The following is a 24,291-nucleotide window of genomic DNA, read 5'->3' as shown; positions in this document are numbered from 1 at the left end:
CAGTTCGATAGTAATGAAAATTACATTATTTTGTACATTCAATTGCATAATCACCTAGTAATACGTATCCACTGTAGGTATTGGACCGTACTAGGGTATAGGGTTCCTTGTGACTAGCTTGTAATTCTTAAGTCATAAAATGTTTTATTTATTTTTAATTAATATTTTTATTTCCTTAAAATAAATTAAACTACCTGTCTCTCTGATAGCCGGTATGTGTTATAATATAACACAAATACATAACGTAAACATCACCATTATACCCCACCAGACTTATAACACCTATATAATATTGACACACTTTTTACACAAATTATCTTGCCCCAAGCTAAGCATATATAGCCTGTGTTATCGGTTACAAGACAATGATATATTTAATACAATATAATTACTTAAACATACATAAATTCATATAAACATACATAAACACATTTAAACATCCATGACTCGGAAACAAACATCCTAATATTCATCATATAAATGCTTGCACCTACCGGGATTCGAACCCGGGACCTCTAGCTTAGTAGGTAGGATCGCTAACCACTCGGCTATACAGGTCGTATATAACCTACAATAACTATTTTATGCATAAATTGTAACAGGGGAATATTGTAAGGTGTGCGGCGCTTTTAAGCTTATTGTAAACTACAACAAATAACAATAAAACTACGATAAACAATCGGCTACTAGTTACTGCATATTAATATAAGTTCTATTTTCCTTATGTGGTAAGTACTTGAAATCTGTCATCCTTTACTTTTTGTCTATATAGTGATCAAGGAAGACAACAATAGAAGTGTTCTGCCTTAGATAAAGGTCCTGGAGTAACTATGTCCGTGGCAAAACTAATAACTACGTTCATAACTTTCAGAAATTCACAAAATATTAAAACAAAGCGAAGCGGACGTGTCGTCAGTTATGGAACCGAACATTTTAATTGATGTGTTTGACGTAACGTTATTTCGCTGAAATGGCAGCCAGGAACAGTTTGTACGGGGAAAATATAATTATATTTCATACATTTTCCAGATAAATTTGTTTGTTATAATAATTATGAAACTAATAAATAATACGAGATCCTCTTTACTTTGAAGATACATGTTTTACGATTTCACTTCGGAAAAGTTGAGCTTCAATGAGAAGAAGTTGCAGTAAACTCATTGCCACTCTATGAAAGCAACATGAAAATTTCAGCTCTTTACATTGTACTTTAACAATGTATGCAAAATAAGCAACAAAAATACTCAAACGTATTTGCGTAAGTTAATAAAAGTAACTTAAGCATAACAAAAGCCAATAGAGTATAGACCATAAATAAGTAAAGGTATTTTAGAGCATTTTATCAACTTACGAATGAAAGTAAAATGAAATAAAACATTAATTTTATATTTTAAACATAAAATAAAAGTCCCAATGACAGGATTCACCAGCCATCACGAATGGCACTCGTGCACAGCATTACGCATTTCAAAAATAATACCAAATTCTTGCTGTGCAACCCTAAGAACATCGTAAACTATATCCATAATATTGTTTAATTGTATTATTGTTTAATACATTTGAGTGGCAGCCATCTTGGATTCCAAAAATAATACCAAATTCGTGCTCTGCAACCCTAACAACATAGGAAACGAAATCCATTTTGTTTAATTCATACTTTTGCGTGAGAACCATTTGGATTTCAAAAATAAAATCCCAAATCCGTTCCCTGCAACACTAAGATCATCGGAAACTATATCCATATTGTTTAATTAAGATAATTTGAAACTATATCCATATTGTTTAATTCATACTTTTGCGTGGCAGTCATCTTGAATTTCAAAAAGAATATCAAATTTGTGCTCTGCAACCCTAACATCATTGGAAACTATATCCATATTGTTTAATTTATTCTTTTTTGTGGCAGCCATTTTGCATTACAAAAATAATACCCTCGTCGTACTCGACTACCTCGAGAATTTTGGGAACGATATTCATATTGTTGATATCATAGTTTTGCGGCTATTTTGAATTTCAAAAATCTTCCCAAATACGTTTTCTGCAAGTCTAAGAGCATCGGAAACGATATCGAAATTATTTAATTTGTACTTTTGCCCGGCGACCTTCTTGGACTTAAAAAAATCGTGTTAAAGGCCGTAGCAGTCATAGTCAGTAATCATGATAAAACAGTTCTCTCGAGCTTATGGTGCGATGCAAGATGCACCCCATTGCTCAAGTTTCTACAAGGATATTTCAATATTTTCTTATTTCAGAAAAACTTTAATGCATGATATCATAAATATCTTACTAAGCAAAGCCATTCCGGGCTGTTAAAGCAGCCATTGTTAATATTCTGGTGTTGTAAAAGAGAAGTTAAAAGCAGTAGTCACTTACCATTATGTGATTCGCATTCATAATAAGCCTGAAGTTTTTAAATTTTATTGATTATTGGAGAGTATTCTAACTGTTCAAATACTCATCATATTTAGTTATCATAAAAATATTATGATAAAGTGACAAGCACTCAGATGTTCTAATTTAAATTTAAACTAAATTTTATTTATTTTTTTCAAAACCAATTGTAATACGATCAAATCGTCTACGTAAAACACCCCGTCATATAGTTTGATCAGTGGAATGAAGCATCCAACGCACGGCAACGCATCCCACGTTGAACTGGAGCAGCAGTAAATAATTACATATACAAGGACTCAAGATTCACTATGCCATTAGGTATCGCACTGCATGTTGGGCGGTTGAGCTTCGCTAAAGTTCGCGCGGAAAACTCGTAACATTATTTAATATTTTTCGCAGGTAAGTACTCTAATTTTATTGTAAAAATTTTATATTTTAAACAATTCAATGATAGATTCATTGCATATTGTATTAAATTATTAATCAACTTATAAATGCGTCCAGAATTAATATTTAATTTTCTTAAAACTGTAGCAATTATTATATTTTCTACGTAAATTTTATCTTTATATCTAAATTTAGATGATTTTATTGGTTCATATTTAAGAATAACGTCTTTTTAATTTTATTTGTCAAGCAATTAGTCTGTTTTTAACGTGATTTCATGAAATTAAAAAAAATTTTCCGCAAAAGAGTGTTAAAAAATAAAAAGTATATAATAATAGTAAGAATTAATTCAAGTACGTGAAATAAAAACAAGATTTTTGAATAGATTATTCCAAAAATTACTTCATAATCTTTATTAAAAAATTTATATTGAAAATAATAGTAATTTATTCTTTTTGTTAATGATGAATACTTGAAATAAACATATTTATAAAAAAACTGTCTAGTATAATAATATAATGTATATTTTATAAATATAAAAAATAAATTAATTTCAAAATTGATGTTATCTATAAAAATATTACAAAATAATATATATATATATATAAATTTGCTTAACAATAAAAGGTCCGGTGGTATTTTGTGGTGGCTCGTGGTGATTCTTAACAAATATTTAATTTGTTCATTGCAAAATAATAAAAGTAAATTAAAACAATTTCATTCGTAGGACTGTGTGTGTGAAAATTTCAACAGGACATTTTTTTAAGTGTTAGGTGTTATGTGTTTTTAAGAAATACGTGTGTAATAAATAAGTGTTTTTGAAGTGAAAATTTCTTTAGTGCGTAGGGCATTTTTTCTTCATTGTTTCTCGTCAACGACATATTCATGACTACCGCACACGTTAAATAAATAATTATAAAATTATATTAATAAATATCTATAGGTAGACGGTTTTTTATTATGTAATATCTCGGGAGTACGTGTCACTTAAATCATGTGCAACATTAGTTCTTTGTATTTCTTACAAGTGATATTTAATTGATTCAGTGAAAAGATAAATGTATATTTACTGTGCATTGTTGAAATAATTCGTTTATTTGAATAATAAATTATTGAGAAAAAGTCTTAAAAATGAATTGAAATAAATAAATTAATTGTTTCTAAAACATTATGAAATTTCAAAATAATACAAGTTCTTAGTTTTCAATTGTATAAAATTATGTAATTAAAATACTAAAAATGAAATAATTTTATCAGCCTATTTATAAATTAACCATTAGATACGCAATCAAACGAATATGTCAATATCAAAATGTCAATTTTACAAAATTAAATCAATTGTGTTTTCAACGTTAATTTTAGTAAATAATAACAATTGATCCCACAATATTTGCATCGTATTTAGAAACTTCTAGAGGCTTGTGGTTTCTAAAATAGGGAACTAATAATATTGCATCGATTTTCGGATTTCTGTCAAATGTCATATGAGTGCGACAAAGATATTTAAGTTCCAATAGAGCAGGTATCGAAAAATTATTCATACAAAATATTTATCGTGGTGTCTGATGTCCGTGTGTATATATTTTATCTGATTTTCGTGTAATTTCTATTTCAGTTTGTGAGTTTGGTGCGTGTACGTACGTGCCTAAAGAATTTTTCATATCTTAAACATTTCTTCCGTTCTTGGATAGCTTCTGCTTAAAGTACATAATAGTATTATTAACCTTGAATGTTCCGATCTAAATCATATTGACTTGCACTCGAAGTAAATCATATTAAAATTGATGTATTCTCTGAAGTCATAAAATAACACTTATGAATTTCAAAAGTTATAACATTTTACCAATAACCGCCACTTCGGTGAAGATAGAACTTTATGGAGAAGATTTGCAAAAAGCACAAATTAAAATTATAGGTGTGTTTCTTTTTTCTGAGGAAAAAAAAAATTCTATTTCGTATCGTGGGGTCCGGATGCCAGGGACCCCGTATGTCATACTCGGTCTGGTAATCTATACCGGCTAACCATTTATTATTATTTGGGCTATTTTTCTTTCTAGAATGCGTCCTTTAGCACTTCAGTTGCATAACTGTTTGTAGACTCCCAGGCTGTGATTCCAGCAATATAGTCATAATATTATCTGGCTGAATCTTGATAGTGCTTTTTTTATCGCATTTTTCCATTTGTGTTTGTGTGTGTAAATTTGTGTGTGTTATGTTATAAATCCAGGCAAACATTTGCACCTACCGAGGTTCGAAAGTAAGACCCATAGCTTAATGGCCTGACTATTAACTAAGTAGGCCAGTCGTCTAAATAATGAAGACTAAAATTATAAATTAAATTTTACAACAGAGTTCTCGTTGATCATAAACTAGCCACCACCAAAGACGCCAGTTAACGAGCGTGACGTATGGACGAGCCATCGTCTCCCTCGATCATATTTTAGAGACTTGACCGGATCTTTCAGTCAGACAAGCATATGTTTCGTTTACTATCAGTGTGCATCCATATTATTAACATCGTCGCTGATTATAGTTAGTTATCTTACTTTTGAACTCACAACTATCTGAAGCGGAAAGTTCAATACACAATTCTCAGCCCGTTCATTTAAATTTTATTATCATAGTATGAATATCGTTTCTAAGATTCTTAGGGTGGCTGTGTTTGAATTCATAATTATTATATTGAGATCTTTTTGTTACATTATAATATGCATCATAAATACATACCAATGTTATAGGGTTTCGAGTTTCAAATTACCCGGAATTTGTATAATCTCTCAATTGTCTGAGTATCATTTAATTAATTTGAGGTCGATCATATCAGTGAGCTTTTGAGTAAGCTTTTTAGTTTACATTAATAATAAATTTATATGTTCATTGAGATATTTCGCGATAGTCGAGGTGACGTAATATTGATTAAAAGCTCCTATATATATTTGCAATTTATCATATTTGTAGTATAACAATAATGATAAATTTTCACCGTTAGTCTTGCCGTGAAATCTTACAAATTATGTATATCTGTATAGTTAGAACCCGAGGGACATATCTCCACCTCCGATAAGTGTGTTTCGTGGGAATTTCGATGAAATTTTAATTTTTCGGTTTTTTAGTATTACTATTACAAAGTATTCCATAGCAGCTTTTTCAATGGCTACTCTGTTCAGTGCTTAGCATAAGCTCACCCCGAGTAAGATATTAGATAAAAATGAAAAGCTTATAATTTTCCATTTATTTGAAACATTTTAGAAGCAGTCACACCAGATTTTTATAGCAGCTTCTCCAATTGTTCCTTTTTTCAGTGCTTAAGTATTAACATAATAAAAACACTCAACAGCTCAAATAATCTATACTAATATTATAAAGCTGCAGTGTTTGTTTGTTTGTTTGTTTGAACGCGCTAATCTCTGGTACTACTGGTCCGATTTGAATGATTCTTTCAGTGTTGGGTAGTCCATTTATCGAGGAAGGCTATAGGCTATATTTATTTATTTTTTCAAAATAAGGGATCCGTAATAAAATTGCTATTTTGTAACACAAGGTGTAAAATCAAAAACCTATTTTTTGACAATAGAACAAAATGATGTACAGGCTATAATATAGGCAATATTTTATTACTTATAAAACTATTGCGTGAATTATACTTTATATGGCAAAACAACGTTTGCCGGGTCAGCTAGTATGATATAAAAATGAAAAGATTTTAATTTTCCATTTAATTGAAACATTGTTGACGAAGTCAGACCAGATTTCCTCAGCGGCCTCTTTCTTTCACGGCTTCTTGGAACGCGTTCCGGCTGATTAATAGCTCGTTAAAGTGAGTCTTAAGTTCTCTTTTAAACTTGTGTGAGATCTAAACGGTTGGTATATAATAACTACATATTAGAGGATTCTCTTTCCGTTCACATATCTAACAATCACGGACAAATAAACAAACGTGCTTCAGTGATACGGTTAAAAAAGTTCAAGGGGTTTGACATATTTAATTAATTTCTAGCTTTAAATAATAATTCTCTTCTTGTACCGACATTAATATGAAAAATAATTTTATATCCATGCATCTGTGTAACAATGGTGATGTTATGCTCGGGCTTCCAGTCCTATTATTCCTTGATCAATTTAATTCATTTATTCTCCTCAAAGGCATATTAATTGACAGGTATGCCCGACCAATAACCGTATTATTTTGATGCATCATAAGTGTTTCATAGGGGTTGTTAATATTATTTGAATTTTGAAGAGGCATGGTGCATGTCAGCACGGTATCGAATGCCTTTTCATTTCAACCTTTCGTTTTAATATATGCAGAGACAGACAACGTATGTCATTCAAATCCAACTATTCGTTTTTAATCTATACATTTTATTTCGTTGAACTCTTTACAACTATACTCCATATATTGTTTTATTTTACGTTCGTAATATTGACGTCTATTCCATGGACATTCAAATAAAAAAAACTCCTTCCAATTGTAGACAGGTTATTATCTAATTAGTCTTTGGTTTTCTTTATTTGTATATCTTTCTTTATTCTCTTGTTGCATATTATGTAAAAAATGGGATAAATATACTATTTTCAGTCCTATACTATTTTCAGTGCATTTCCAGTCAGTGGAAAAGAAAAACATAATCGTGAGAAATGTCGGATATTTTGATTGAAATTTTCAATTTTGTCATATACCAAGCATACCTCGAATCTCAGCATACGGGCAGATAGTCTCGATATGGTTTGCAATCGCAAACTTATCGAATCGGTGATGCGGGTATTTACATCGTTCAACTTGTAAAATAGTCTAATGGAACAAAAGACCTGGATATATTTGTACTACTTACATGTTATAAAGTAAGAAGTATTCTTATTCAAGTTGGCTTAAGCTTAGTACTTTTGAATTGTAGTATGCTTATAAAAAGCAGAAACACGTAAGAGAACGTACAAGAAACTCCGTAGCACATTTGTTGTCCATTTACATTATTCACTATGATCGTTTCGAGACATGCTACTATATAGCTGCAGTGTATGTACACACTTTTAGAACGATCTTTGCAGCGAGTTTGCACTCTCTTTCCTAATAAAATTAAAGCCGATTATCCAAGGATAAAACTCCCGATACAAATGAATTGTCTTTAATTAATTAAATATACGATAAATGCAACTAACAGGACTATCACTCAACTTAATTAAGTTAAGCTTAATCGAGTTCAATTTAACCCTTAATAAAATTATATAAAATTATTCGTATAAGGTTATTTTTGATTATAATAATATTAGAATCATCTTACATAACTTAGATTATATTTAATTTAAATGTTAATAATGTTATCCTTAACACCCTCCTTCTATGCCCCATTAGTACCTCGTAGCAAGAAGACATTGACGCAATCAAAGATATGATTTAAAATATAGTTTATAGTTGATAATAACATTACATTAATATGATATAAATAAACTCATCAAATTTCCAATGACAGCGTTATTATCTCTCCGGCGAATTCACCAAAGTTCAGATTAACACACAAATACAACCAGATATCAATGATGCAACATAATAATTATAAAATTACTCTTTAACAAGCTCGAAATTTTTTATGCTAAATAAAATAAAATTACATCATAACTTTCTTGCATATTATGCTCACATGAAATTAAAAAAAAAAAATTGAAGCCATTTGAAGCCTACAAAAATTAAGTTTATAAATCAATAATCCAATTTTGGGGACATGAAAGAAAATAAATAAAGGCATGTTTCAATATTTGTTAAAGACGATATTGTTGAGGTTTCCATTTGTGCTTCGTTATAATCACAGGATATAATTTACGAGTATGATTGTGTGATTGAAGTGATTTCCGAGCAGATGAAGTCTGTGAAGTATCTGACAGTTAAACTTTCAGGTTTCAGTCAGTAAATCTCCCAAGTGCTTTAAGTAAACTTAAGCCAAAATGTTGTAATATCCTGTGTAATACAATATATATATATATATATATATATATATTACATATAATATATTGTTACATATACACAATAATATGCACATGAACTTAATATCATGCAAAATTGTGTAGTTACTCGCTTCAAATAAACTATATTTAGATTTAATAAAACTGCCATACTTATAAAGAAAAATATTTCAAATATTATCTACTAAAAGAAATTGAATTGATTTTGATGTAATTAACACTTTTTAAAGGTTCATGTATTGAAGTAGTTTATATTAATTATTTTAGAGGGTTGCCTTTCACGTTTAATTATCCTAACAACTCAAAATACATGCAAGATACAATCAATGCGAGCTCGAACAATGTATTAATCCGACCTCTGGCATTACAGAGGCTTGGTGAGGACAGGGCCATTCCCCGGAAAATTATGTACGGCATATAGGCATAGCACCTCGCACCTTGGTACGCTGATATTTTATAAAATTTGTACAGTTTTATAAATTATCCATATGTTTATTTTTTGACATTTGAGTTTGTTTTTCAAAAATCTTGTAAACGATATCAATATTATTTATTCAATGATAATTTTCCGCGGCGGCCATTATGGATTTAAATGTAAGTAAGAGATTACGTAACCAGGTAGAAATTAAGTTTACACGCACATCATAATTCCAAATTGACAAAACGAGACAAATTTTGCCAATGTATAATTTTGCCTCGTATAATATGCCAATCAGGAGGCGCAATACCAACAACTAACTCAAAAACGATGCATCATCAATCAATTTTACCATCGTACCACACGCCAGAATCTAAACTATCATCCCTTTTGTCTGGATGGTTCCTTCACAGTGTGATTTTAATGGAACGTACTTCCACGTATTTATATCGCTATTATGAAGCACATTTTATCATCATAACAATATTTATAATCACCTCGTGCCAATGATGTTATACGTTGAAAGCAAAAAGATAAAAAATAACTTTATTTTGCCGGTGAGACTGAACCAATAAGCATTTTCGATTATTTTTCATTCAATAGTTTTAATATAGCGTAGTATTAACGCTTGTTTAATAGGTACTTAATGTAAATAATAAATAAAATCCTAGTGGCATCTCAGGTACCTAAAGTTTCTTAACATATTATATAGTAATGTAATATTTTATAGCAAGCTAAAATCGTAAAGGTATACATTATTTGGTTAGTGTTCCAGTAAATAATTAACTTAATGTAGCGGGCTATTGTGGTGCGTCAACGTAAGATGCATTCAGGAAATTCCACATATGGAATAATTTAATTTTCTTTGTCTTTGTTTGTTAAATATATTTTCATTTTTGCGATGAGATTGATGAAATAATAATAACTAATTAATATCAGTGCATCACTTAGTGTTTCGTAAATTATTGTAATTCTGGTCTTCGGAACTTTAGGATCATAAACTAATGCTCATAAGCCAAAACTTGCAGTTTTCACCTCTGATCTGTTTCATCTCATTTTAATTAATTATGCTACCAAGAGGCGTGCCTACTCCCCGTCTCGTTATAATATTATAACAGAATACTTTTATGAAAGCCGATTTATTAGAACTTTGCTTTAGATATTTTCATAGTTTTCAAACTTACTTAAAGGTGTGTTCATAAGTTTTATATTTATAAAAGGCTAATGTTTAAAAAAAATCTGTTTATAAACTAAATCCAATAACGGTTAACTTTGTATCATTGCATTATAAGGTATAACATCAAGCTTTTAGTATCAAAATATTTAATTGACAACAGTAGAGCTGTATTTGATCTCTAGAATAACAAAAAGAGAAACAGAATTATTTTGAGAACACATTCGCATTGAAGGGCGCTACAAACATGTTGAATATTTGCAATTACAAACATCTGCAAATCAATCTCAAAATGCACATAAGGTTTTTCATTAAAACTTAAAAAGAACAATGTTTTCGTTGCAAAATTTGCTTGAGATGACTTTAAATAGTGTGGATCCACGTATTTCACGACATAAAAGATGCATTAATGCCCTTTACGTGAGGCGCTACCGATTGCAAATTTGGTATCCGAGAGCACTCTCATCGGATCAAACAAAACACGAGCTTTAATACATACACGGATACGATTTTGATGTAAGGTTGTAAGAGTTGTTGAGTGTTAATATTTTTAGCACATCAATACTAACGATGGGCCCACTATGGTTAGGTATCTATCATTAGGTTTGGTTTTGTTTGTAGTAAAGGTTGATGATGCATCCAATATACGATAAAATATATTTATTCAGTTTATTCTTTATGAAATATTTGATAATCTTTAAACACGATTCATATATTGTGTGCAGTACCTTACAAACTTATGTGTTATGTATTATATTACAGCCATTGTAAAATTCTCTATTTGATTGAAAAGAGTGGCCGTTGAGTTTCATGTACGTTTTTCTCACCAGTTCTACTTTTACCGAATACCGATATACGATAAACAATTCTCATACTCTTATTGGAGAACTAAATTGAAATAATTTTTAAAATACGGGATGGGCGCTGCGAAACATTAACTCTGCATGGATACAGTTTCATAGAATTTTTAATTTAATTCGTTGACTTTCAACGAATTCGAAATCATTTTAAGTCCGTTATTTTAATTATTCGGTGTCATTATATTGGTATTGTCTTCAAAGTTTTATTGTCAAAGTAGTATTGTACAGGAAATACTTCTAAAGGAAGTGTTTTTGATAATGGTACAAGCGTCGCAAATTCAATGATTTTTTCCCATCTCAAAAAATGCAAACATGCATGTGTATCCATGTACGTAAATACACAATATATGTACGAACTTATATTCATAGTTCAAAAGTGTCGGTAACAGTAATTTTGTCGCGAGTTTTTCCATATTTAAATGGGTTTTTCTTATCTCAAAAAAACCCAACGAGCGAAAGGAAGTTTTTTACTTAATTTTTTTTAAATCCATTTCATCCATTCCGCGACCACTGCGGACTCTACATCGAAACAATAGGGATATTAGATAGATATTAAAGTATTCGAGGTGGCATAGAGGAAATTTAAAATTACATTCTCATCAAACTGCAATTTAAAACTGTAACATTATGGATTATTAATATTGTTCTACCAATTTGATTATCATTTCAAGGTCCCACGGCTGCGTCCGGTACAATTAATTATACCGGGGCATTTCACTGCCAAAGCCAGAGGCCGGATAAACACATTGTTTGAACGTGCATTGATTGTATTTTGCTTGTATCTAGATTATTCCGGATAAATGTAGATTTTCAATATTTGTTGTCAGATTTTTTTATGGATTTACTTCTGTAGATGAGTCAAAATCAACATGTCGCCAGAAATTGTATTTCGTGATTTGATTTAAACTTTTTTCATTTTTTGTGCAATGAGTTTTGTGCGTTTATTAGATCAAAAAGTAGTCCTTTTCAACTCACCTTTATAAATATATATATTTATACATCTTGCCTACCCACATAGCCCAGTGGTAAGTGACCCTAAATACTGAGCGAGAGGTCCCGGGTTCGAATACCGATTGGTGCAAACATTTATATAATGAATATGGATGTTTGTTTCCGAATCATGGATCTTTTTAAATATTTGTGTATGTTTCAATAAGTATATTGTAATAAATATATCATTGTCTTGTGCCCATAGTACGGGCTATGTCTAGTTTGGCGCAAGATAATTTGTCTAAACCTGTGTTAATATATATACCTATATCGCTAAACAATTTTTCTCAGTCATAATATTATCTATGTTTAATATGTGAAATTGAGTGAATGTGGATATTTCTTATATATGTATTGTATATTTGTATATTGTATGTAACTATTATAGGCGCCGAAAATCGGCTTAAGTTAACTTAAGGTACTTGAGAGATTTACTGAGAGAAACCTGAAAGTTCAACTCGCAGATACTTCACAGACTTCATCTCACCTATACGAGAATTACTCCAATAACAGAACCATACTCCAAACGTATTGCAATACCGTGAACAAAAGGATTACAACTTACTTTTATTCTCTTCCATTTATAGTTTATGATAATAACAATATAACATTGATATTTTATTCAGCGAAGTATCGATTCTGATAATAAAATGAAAACCGCATTAAAACGCCAATCGACTTATGACCTTTTCTCTAATAGATGTTTAATATTCCTGTCCATTATGGTGGCTATTATAATAACAGGGAATAAATGATTTTCAACTGTGATTCATCTTAGTTGCAAGCTTGTGAATGTTTTGGTTATTTTTTGAGCTCAAGTCATGACACCATTATATATACAATATATGTATGTGTCGGTGTTTTATGTATATGTTACACATACTACACTAATACAGCTAATGTACATGTCAGGTGTAGCAGCACAGTAGAATTTTCTAAAAAAATTTATAAAAAAAGTACGGAATTAATAAAAAACAAATAGTTTACAAATATATGTAATGTTTAATATGACGTGTACAAATATTTTAGCAAAAATCTGTATCAATTGCTTTACGTTTTGCTATTTTATTGAAAACCCTGTGTAGTAGTAATTTTAATCCAAATCATTAGAGCCGGTTCCAATACATACTCAAATTCAAAAATAAATGTAAAATATGACCAAAATTTGCTCATTGAGTTAAATAATATACTGAATAATATATTTAAAAATCAATTTTTTCCAAGATTCAATAAAAATTTATATCATCACTAAAACGAGTATAATACTAAGTTTGCGTTGAATCCAACTTAAATAATATTACTTCATCAACTTTGACAATTTGGTCTTCTCTTCCCGTCTTAGGTAAGCCCTGTTTTTACTAGCCCTATATTTATAAACCCGCTATGCTTCACAATGAAATGCATCAAAGATTTCAATTTTAAGGCTGTTTATGCTCGACCGACGTCAGCGCTGACCGTTGGTCGAGCGTGGCGCGTATCCGTTTGCGCTAACCATGTAACGTTTTGTGTTCAACGGACAGCAAGCTGACAGCAGTGATTACAGTATATTATGGCCATATCGCGTCAGCGGACCGACGTACGCCTGACCGACGTACGCCTGACCGACGTACGCCTGACCGACGAGCCCAACTCACGAATTTCGTTAGCGCGACGTAGCTCTACGCACGTAGCGCGTAGCGATCTATTAGCACTTTCATATGTTTTCATTGTTATTGCTTCGCTTGACCGACGTCAGCACTAAATGCATCCTTAATTCTTGACTGAATTGAATTAACTCTTGCCATAATGTCGTGGTGATCATAACTTTTGTTTTAATTCTATCTATATAATCTAATCTAATCTATGAATTGCATGTGAAAAATAAATTTGCTACGCCGTATTGACGAATATAGCCTCGAGCGTATTCATGCATTTGTCGAGGATTTGCGTTGTGTTTTGGTGAATGAATTGTCATGACATTCTGTTTTTCTAGCGGAATTAATTTAAAAGGTGAACATACTTTTTAGAACGGAGTTTGTCCTCGTTTTAACTGATGAATGTCAATAGCTATGTTTACATTTTGAGATACTTAAAATAAACATTAAATAAATTCTTGTTTTAATGGTAGTGGTCGAATTTAGATCTTATATATTTGGATGTAATAAAATGTTTGTTTGAGTTAATTGTTAAATAACTAACTTGTAAGTGGATTTATTTTGATTGAGAAGTGATTTTCGCTTGCTTGGGTTCAATTTGTTGGGGAAAAAGGTTCCTCGCATTCTATAAGAAAAGCAGCAGAGATTCGATGGTTCGGCGCGGTGGTAAGAGCCCATAATGAACAATGAATGCCCTTGCAATTCCACCATAACCACAACTATTGTAAGTTAACCTAGGTTTTGCCAGTCTGTGAAGCCTCACCAGCTTTCATCCTCGGCCTTCCTGGGAATTTCTTGTCGTAAAAGATCCACTTTATTCAGCAGTTTTTAATCTCTTTTAAACATTTCGGTTTTATTACGTCTCTTTAAAGTTTCGTGAGTTCATTAATATGTAATAATATTTATATTTTTTTCAATAAATAATAATTAAAGTGCGCTGATGTGGTACCCAAATATCTACATTCTCTTTTGTACACCGAACTTTTTTCGAATGAGTCCTAACGGTTTTGTGGATAATTTCCATATATTCAGCTATTTATCTTGCTGCACATTTTCGAATGTCGTCCATTTTATCCTTAGATCATTTATACGTCTAGATAGACTATGACAGCTGTGAGAAACATCGAGAAAATATGGGTTTAGAGTTACCCTCTATTTTGAGCAATGCACGCCCACTAACAAGTGTCATAAAAATCGCGAGTGTATGACGAAGCTTGTTACACACACTAAAATGTTAAACCTGGCATATTTTGTTGTTGTTGTCTAACAGCAAGAGACTCTATCTAGACTAAATCATTTAAGATTTTATTCATAACAGGGTGACTAGAGCGAGGTGCATTTTTGCTATCGAAATTTTTGGACTTAAAACGCTGTAACAATCTTATGCTACTCTTACCCTTCATTACCAGTATTGCCATAAACGTCACAATTTCGCGGCCTGCGTTGCATTTTTTCTTAGATTTATTCATTTTGACAAAAAGAAACTCAAAAAAAATATCTAAAAAACAACATTTTAATAATTTGTTTGCTTTTAGAAAATGTAGCTTTTTTAATGTTATCAAAATCAGCTCTCAGTTATCAACCAATTAATAGGTTCTTGAAGCACATCATCTGAGTAGTATGTTTCATACACAATTATAACTGATAAATCCTCAATGTAAAGCAAAATCATGCGATACGGCATTCGCAGTGTAGTATTTCTCGAACGTTTTCCAATCAGATATTCCCAAGTTAGAGGCCGACCATACCAGTTCAATAGATCAGATTCAAAACCTCGTTAGTATATCTAGGTCAAAGTCAAGTATGTTAAGCTTAAGAATAGGAGTATCAAATGCGCTGAGGGGGTTTTAAGATGATTCTAGATTCAGGTCACAACTATTTCCTACAGCTTCCAAAACCCATATAACGAAATCAACCGTTTTAAGGTATTTGGGTTTTACGTTCAACCAAACATATTTTTGCGTATTTACGCCCTGAAGTAAGGTCCATCCAGGTGGAGTCGGCTGTCCTAAAAACTCATCTATGCTGGTAGCTCCTAATCTTTTCAAGCGGGCCGTGGAGGCCAATATAATGAAATGAAAGTCGACAATGTAGTGATAGTTAAAATTACGATGCGGAGTAAAATGGAATCCGCCTGTTGTCACCAAACAAGCTACTCGTTACTCCTTAAGAAAGTGCAGAAAACCTTCCATATGTGTCGGAGACGCTGGAGTTATTATGCCTTTCATTTTCCTGTAAGAAGGGCCTAAGATATTGATGGCTTGTAAAGTTTAAATTTTGGCTGGTCTCAGAGGTGATCGATTATGGTTATTTTATATATCTGACAACAATTTCCTCAACCGCAATCATGAACTATGTACGAGTAGTTTCTTTGTCTCGTACTTTGTATTGCGCTAAGTAACTCTGCGATTTTTTGTTAATATACTTAACTCACTGTGGGTAAAAAGTGACATTAATTGATTTAGCTTTAATCATTCTTCGTTTTGTGATATTATCTAATGGTATGAAATTCAGTGCAACTAAATAAGAGATTCTCAGATTCTAAGAGAGGTGTTCAATGAGCGTCCTATTTCCATATTTTAATACAATATATTTACTACTATTTTGAAGTGCTAGAATCAAGGGCAACAGTGTCCAATAGCAACGCTTGGGCCAATTGAAACATTATATCTTAAAGCAACTCTATTCACTTGCAAGATTATTGCCTGGATAAAAAGCTATAGGTACGGGCTTAAGATATCGCAATCCTTACAATTTCATTTCATTCTTTACCAATTGCTTGTTCTTTGTTTGTTTTAATTGAAAATTTATTTGTTTAATTTTCTGCTTTAACTTTTCTCTAAATTTCCACGTTTTGCTGTACAATACGCATTGTAGGACTATAGTGTCCATTAGGTTTTTTTTAACTTTTACATTGGAATTGCCTTTTAAGATTTCTTTTAATGGTCCAAATCTATTGCACCTTATTGGTACCCTTTTAGTTACTTAGTATTTGTTGTGAAAGTAGTTGAAAGATACTCGTTTTCGTGAGTTAATGTTGTTTCGATATTTTTCTTACGTGCATATATTTTAAAGCCGTCTTTGCACTTTCTTGGTTATAGTGTTCAAGTGGGTTGGTGGTTGATTAGGTTCAAATATCTGCATTATATCTTCTAAGTAACTAGGGGTTTCAGATATTATAGCGATATCACCAGCGATATTACGTCGACTCGTTTATGTGATAACGGATCACCTTGACTCTTGTTTTTGAATTCTAGTATTGCTCATGTCTTTGGGCAGTTGGCTTGTCTACATTCCATCAGGTAAGCTACACTTAATATCACTCTTCCTTAATTTAATAAATCGGTGAGAAGAAGTCATGCGTATTATTTGGCTACTAATGTATTAATTTATGGGCTTTTTAGGGGAGGTTTTCAGTAGTACGTTTTATATTTCACTGTTTTAAGCATATGTTGTTATTTGGTAACTCGGTATAGGGATCCCTGAGACCTATGGTGATCGAAGTTGGGTGTGTAACTAGTGCTTTAGCCTTTACAGCGTCCAACTGGGCGGCCCCCAAGGGGGTGCTGAAACAGGGTAGAGCATTGTGTACATTTTGTGACGACTCACAAACTGCCTGAGGGTATTATCGCCGGTATCGAGTGTTCCGAGTTTTTTGTTCCATCCGTTGGAGGCCAAGGATTTAATTTTGTACGATATTTGATTTTGGAGTGAGTGCGCTTTTGAACAATTCGTTTCAATCCAACTTTATGAAACACTGTCTCGTTCCTCAATTCTTTTAATAAAACGTAACTTTTAACGGAATTGTAATGGCTGATGATTTTATCTAGGTATCTCTAATACTATAATTAAAAAATCTTAATATTAGAATTTCAGCAACTCAATACTGAATTTTATTAATTTACTGGATAGACTTGATCGTATCCGCACAGTTATATAAAATTCAATAAAGCTAGTTAAAAAAATCGCACATGTTAAATTTGTTTGTCTGTTAAAATATTCGATTCAGCTTCTTTAAGCTGAATCGAATATTTTAACAGGAACTACTTTTAGTTCCTTCTCTTTACGTACATACCTTTTTATATGGTCTGATAAACAAAGTATAAAATAGCGGATAAGGCATTGCCCAGGCGTTTAACCACTGAGAATTTTATAAACGTGCCGTTGATACACAAGAGAATTCCTAGGTTTGTTAATATAACAATAGTTTAGATTAGTAAAAAATATAATCAAGCCTGAGTCTAGTAATACGGTTACCGTACGAACAATTTATAATTATTAATATGGGTACTGGACAAATAATTTATTATTATTTTAATTTGTTTTTGGGACCTACCAGTGAACAAGGGCAAATTTGGTTCTGGCACTCGTCGGCCGCAGCCGCGGCACGCTACGCTCGGCCCGTGCGATGTGATTAACAGTGTAAATTGGTTTTTGGGAGCTACAACGTTAGTGAGCTAGAGCCGATTCAATTAGTTAACAATCAGTGAATTACACTGATGTATAACTAAAAAAAACTTTACAATAAATACAAGAACAGGCCAATCAGCGACTTCCTCATAAACTAACGACCAGTATAATTGTCAAAACATAATTATCACTATTGTGTACCCGTGACATTACAATGTCACTAAAACCATTCCGTTAAATTGTTAAAAATGAAGTCGATTGACAATCTACCGGTTAATTATAATATAACTAGTAAATAACAGATAATATACGTGCGACACGGACGAGCAAGAAAAGAAGGACTCTGTGTCGCCTTACATAACAGTAAGCACCAAAAAGAGCCGTTAAACGAGTAAATACATAGCCCGACGCACACACTTACACAAATGCAAGCCGATCGGCCGCCATTATGAGATTTGCCATCTTGTGACAGATCAGTTTGCGTCGGAATAAAATATTTTAAAAATGCCGTCGTGCGTTGTGATAAGGTATAAAAACGATACTATAAAAGTATTTCGGGCCATATATGATTATTTAAGGGAGAAAAAATTGTGTAAATGGTATCCCCCGTAACTGCACACACACTAGCATAAAGGTGCTTCACTTGCTAATATCACGGCGCGGAGTCCTTCTTTTTTTACTCGTCCGTGACCTGCGACATATTTGGTCATTAAAAAAAAATTATAAAACAAAATAAAAATACATTTATGAATAAATATAATTTATTCGTCCACTACCCGTACAAATAGTCTCTTTTTGTAATCAATAATTATCATGATTCTATCAGTCTATAGACATCGAAACATACGTAATAATTAAACAATATTTTGAGGTCATCTTTATATATATATATATATATATATATATATATATATATATATATTATTATCAAAAGCTTTTAACTAGCAATTCACAATATAACAATGCGGTATTGTTTGATTGATTATATATATATATATATATATATATATATATATTATTATCAAAAGCTTTTAACTAGCAATTCACAATATAACAATGCGGTATTGTTTGATTGATTATATATATATATATATATATATATATATATATTATTATCAAAAGCTTTTAACTAGCAATTCACAATATAACAATGCGGTATTGTTTGATTGATATATATATATATATATATATATATATATATATATTATTATCAAAAGCTTTTAACTAGCAATTCACAATATAACAATGCGGTATTGTTTGATTGATTATATATATATATATATATATATATATATATATATATATTATTATCAAAAGCTTTTAACTAGCAATTCACAATATAACAATGCGGTATTGTTTGATTGATTATATATATATATATATATATATATATATATATATATATATATATATATATATATATTATTATCAAAAGCTTTTAACTAGCAATTCACAATATAACAATGCGGTATTGTTTGATTGATTATATATATATATATATATATATATATATATTATTATCAAAAGCTTTTAACTAGCAATTCACAATATAACAATGCGGTATTGTTTGATTGATTATATATATATATATATATATATATATATATTATTATCAAAAGCTTTTAACTAGCAATTCACAATATAACAATGCGGTATTGTTTGATTGATTATATATATATATATATATATATATATATATTATTATCAAAAGCTTTTAACTAGCAATTCACAATATAACAATGCGGTATTGTTTGATTGATTATATATATATATATATATATATATATATATATTATTATCAAAAGCTTTTAACTAGCAATTCACAATATAACAATGCGGTATTGTTTGATTGATTATATATATATATATATATATATATATATATATTATTATCAAAAGCTTTTAACTAGCAATTCACAATATAACATTGCGGTATTGTTTGATTGATTATATATATATATATATATATATATATATATATATATATATTATTATCAAAAGATTTTAACTAGCAATTCACAATATAACAATGCGGTATTGTTTGATTGATTATATATATATATATATATATATATATATATTATTATCAAAAGCTTTTAACTAGCAATTCACAATATAACAATGCGGTATTGTTTGATTGATTATATATATATATATATATATATATATATATATATATATATATATATATATATATATATATATATATATATATATATATATATATATATATATATATATTATTATCAAAAGCTTTTAACTAGCAATTCACAATATAACAATGCGGTATTGTTTGATTGATTATATATATATATATATATATATATATATATATTATTATCAAAAGCTTTTAACTAGCAATTCACAATATAACAATGCGGTATTGTTTGATTGATTATATATATATATATATATATATATATATATATTATTATCAAAAGCTTTTAACTAGCAATTCACAATATAACAATGCGGTATTGTTTGATTGATTATATATATATATATATATATATATATATATATATATATATTATTATCAAAAGCTTTTAACTAGCAATTCACAATATAACAATGCGGTATTGTTTGATTGATTATATATATATATATATATATATATATATATATATATATATATATATTATTATCAAAAGCTTTTAACTAGCAATTCACAATATAACAATGCGGTATTGTTTGATTGATTATATATATATATATATATATATATATTATTATCAAAAGCTTTTAACTAGCAATTCACAATATAACAATGCGGTATTGTTTGATTGATTATATATATATATATATATATATATATATATATATATATATATATATATATATATATATTATTATCAAAAGCTTTTAACTAGCAATTCACAATATAACAATGCGGTATTGTTTGATTGATTAGTGATTTTGAGTGAGTAATCTAAACAGGACTATTTTCAATTATTTATTTACCGTAATATATAATAGTGAAGTTTCCCCGCTTTTCATTAAAACGAACTAATAATTGAAACACTAATTGTCATATCGTATTATCGTACTAATTCATGTTGAAATATTTTAATGGTATTTATAATATACCAAGCTGTAGAGTGAGAATGGTTTTAAAAATAGAATGTTCTTAACTCATTTTCCTTAGAGGCTATACGCAAATCATAAAAGTCACCAAATATACCTAAGTACCTATTTTAATCAATTTGATTTCCACTCTTTATAAGGCGTAACTTTCGCGTTTTAATGTCTGAGATGAAGACTGTTATATCGTATATTTTTTATTAATTGCTGTTTTTATGTGAATATAATATAAACAAATCAATTTTAAATACATATCGATTGTATTCAATTTAATCGATTGATCAGAATGAATTTGGTTAAATTTTTAAAATCCAGAATGACTGTCGCATTAAATTATCATTCCAACAAAATATCGTTTCCAAGTTTCACTAACACCGGCTGTACGTTCGGTTTAAAAAAAACGGGTGAAGTGGAGTACTTTTGTTTCTCATAATTACGTAAGTAAGTAAGCATAGCTTTCGCGTTGAGCTGCGATACGTCCACCCACTGAAAGCGCTTAAAGCGGTCTGATTTTCAAGTGTAACTAAAAGTACTCTGTGAGTCTGAAGTGGTCTGAGTTGAGGAAGGATCAGGGCGACGCTGTTTAGAAATTATTTTATTTTAAACAATATAATTCCATTAAATTTTTAATGTAAATAAAGAAGTATTTATGTCATTCGTTTAGTAGTATGTTATGAATTTACAGCACAATATTCTGTGAAATATCAGAATTTGGGATCCATAATATTTTCCCGAAAATGTTAATAAAATGAACGCATAAATCTTTTATTTGCTCTCCTGAGTACGCAATCTGAATATTTTGTATTTTGTAATGTACTCGTATGTGGTAAATTGTAGTCGATTAATAGCAGTAGTGAAATTACTCTATTAATTAAAATACTAATTTTCCAGTTAATAATTTTACTAAGAGAAATATTTTCAAACATTCCATTGAGAACGAATAAAACTTTTATTTTATCATGTTTGTTTGATCCCTATATTGTCTGAGTCAGAATTACATTGAAAATTTGCTACTAATTATATTATATATGGTCGAATGTCCTAGATAGCATGATGAAGGGTAGATCTAACTCTCTTCCGAAGATCATATCATCAAATAACCAATAGCAACTAACTACTGGAAATCGGAAAATGGAAATAGACACACAAACAGAAAGCACATTAAAAAAACAAAATCCTCCCCCAAGCCGACTGGTCCTCGTGGGGGAAAAAGACCAAGACCCTCTAAAGACAGAGACAAAAAATAAAACAAGAAACAACCTGTTTATTGCAACATTAAATGTAAGATCCCTAAGAACGCCAGAAAAACTTATAGAATTAGAAGAAGCAACAAAATATTTAAAATGGGACATCATAGGTTTAAGCGAAGTTTAAAAGATTTGGTGAAAGTATACAAGATTATGGTGACTATATTCTACATCATAAAGGAGAAATTGCAGGAATGTATGGAGTAGGATTCTTAGTTAAAAAGAAACTTGCAAGAGGCATAGAAGAAATAAAAGGTGTTACGGAGCGAATTGCTATCTTAAATATAAAATTACCACTGCAAAATGAGAAATATAGCATGTGGTCCAAAATACAGGCCTATTCACCAACCGAGTCATGCAGAAAAGATGATGTCGCAAAGATAGATATATTTTATAAAGATTTACAAGATGTCTTAGAAACTTCACATAAGAATATTGTTTTAATGGGAGACTTTAGTGGACAAATTGGACAGAGACATTTAGGAGAGCAATATACAGTAGGAGAACACGGGATGGGTAAACGCTCTAAAAATGGAGAAAGACTCATTACATTCTGCATGTAAAACAAATTAAGCATCTTAAATAGTTTTTATAAAAAGAAGGAGAATAAAAAGTGGGCATGGCATTCTCCTGATGGAAGCTACAGAAATGAGATTGATTTTATAATTACTAATAACGTCCAAGTTTTTAAAAATATCTCAGTTATTAATAAATTAAACTTTAATACAGACCACAGAATGGTTAGAGGTGGTATATCTTGCACATATATAAGAAAGAAAAGAAGATACCAGAAAGAAGCAACAAGCTTAAATTGCACGGGTAACGCCAATAACCTTCTTAAAAATTTAAATAATCTATTAGCTCAAGGCATTAATACAGAAGATGAATATGATCATTTGGTAAAATTAATTAAAAATGAAACTTTTAAAACAAATAAAGAAAAGAAGACAGTAATTTCAGATAAAACAAAAGAATTGTTGGATGAAAGGAAAACCTTATTACTAAACAAGAAAGACAATAAGAAAAAAATAACTGAGTTGAGCAAAAAGATTAATGAGAGGATAGGAAAAGATAGAAAGGTGAGAAGAGAAACAACCTTAACAAAATATATTGAAACTAATGGTGGAGTAAAGAAGGCTTTCAAAGAACTGAACAATAAAAAGGATTGGATGTCAAGTTTTAAAAAAATGAACGGAAATCTTACTAGCAAGAGACCAGATATCCTGAGAATCGCTACGGATTACTACCGGAAACTTTATAGCAGCAACCAAAATGCAAAACGTGATCGTTGCTTCGAAGACTTTACAATCACAGAACCAGTGCCTAGCATTCTTCAGAAAGAAGTAACAAATGCTATTAAAAGCCAGAAATTAGAAAAAGCTCCAGGGCCAGATCAAATAACTAATGAGCTCCTTAAAACCATATCACCAGTTGACCATAAACCATATAACAACACCACACCTGACAGATATTTTTAACAATATAATGGAAACTGAAATGATACCAGCCGATTGGACGAAATCTACAATAATTTTGTTGCACAAAAAAGGAGACAAAGAAGATATTGGGAACTACCGTCCTATAAGCCTTATGTCCAATATTTACAAAATTTTCTCGAAACTATTATTAAATCGTATCTCACCCATTTTAGAAAAAAATCAACCTAAAGAACAAGCAGGCTTCCGGAGTAAATTTTCAACTGCAGATCATATACACAGGTTTTACAAAAATATAATGAGTA

At 30.4% G+C, this 24,291-nt stretch overlaps 1 protein-coding gene across 1 annotated transcript; it reads left to right on the top strand.

The window, feature by feature from the left end:
• The first annotated feature begins 22,434 nt into the window (after nucleotides 1-22,434).
• Nucleotides 22,435-24,028, top strand: LOC126978958 (uncharacterized). Its single transcript, XM_050828088.1, has 3 exons — nucleotides 22,435-22,660; nucleotides 22,731-23,066; nucleotides 23,490-24,028. Exons 1-3 carry the CDS (start codon nucleotides 22,435-22,437, stop codon nucleotides 24,026-24,028), a joined length of 1,101 nt encoding a protein of 366 aa, XP_050684045.1.
• The last annotated feature ends 263 nt before the right edge of the window (nucleotides 24,029-24,291 follow it).

The sequence above is a fragment of the Leptidea sinapis genome, chromosome Z (genome assembly GCF_905404315.1).
Source record: "Leptidea sinapis chromosome Z, ilLepSina1.1, whole genome shotgun sequence".
NCBI classification, from domain to species: domain Eukaryota; kingdom Metazoa; phylum Arthropoda; class Insecta; order Lepidoptera; family Pieridae; genus Leptidea; species Leptidea sinapis.
This window is presented reverse-complemented; position numbering and strand designations above follow the sequence as displayed.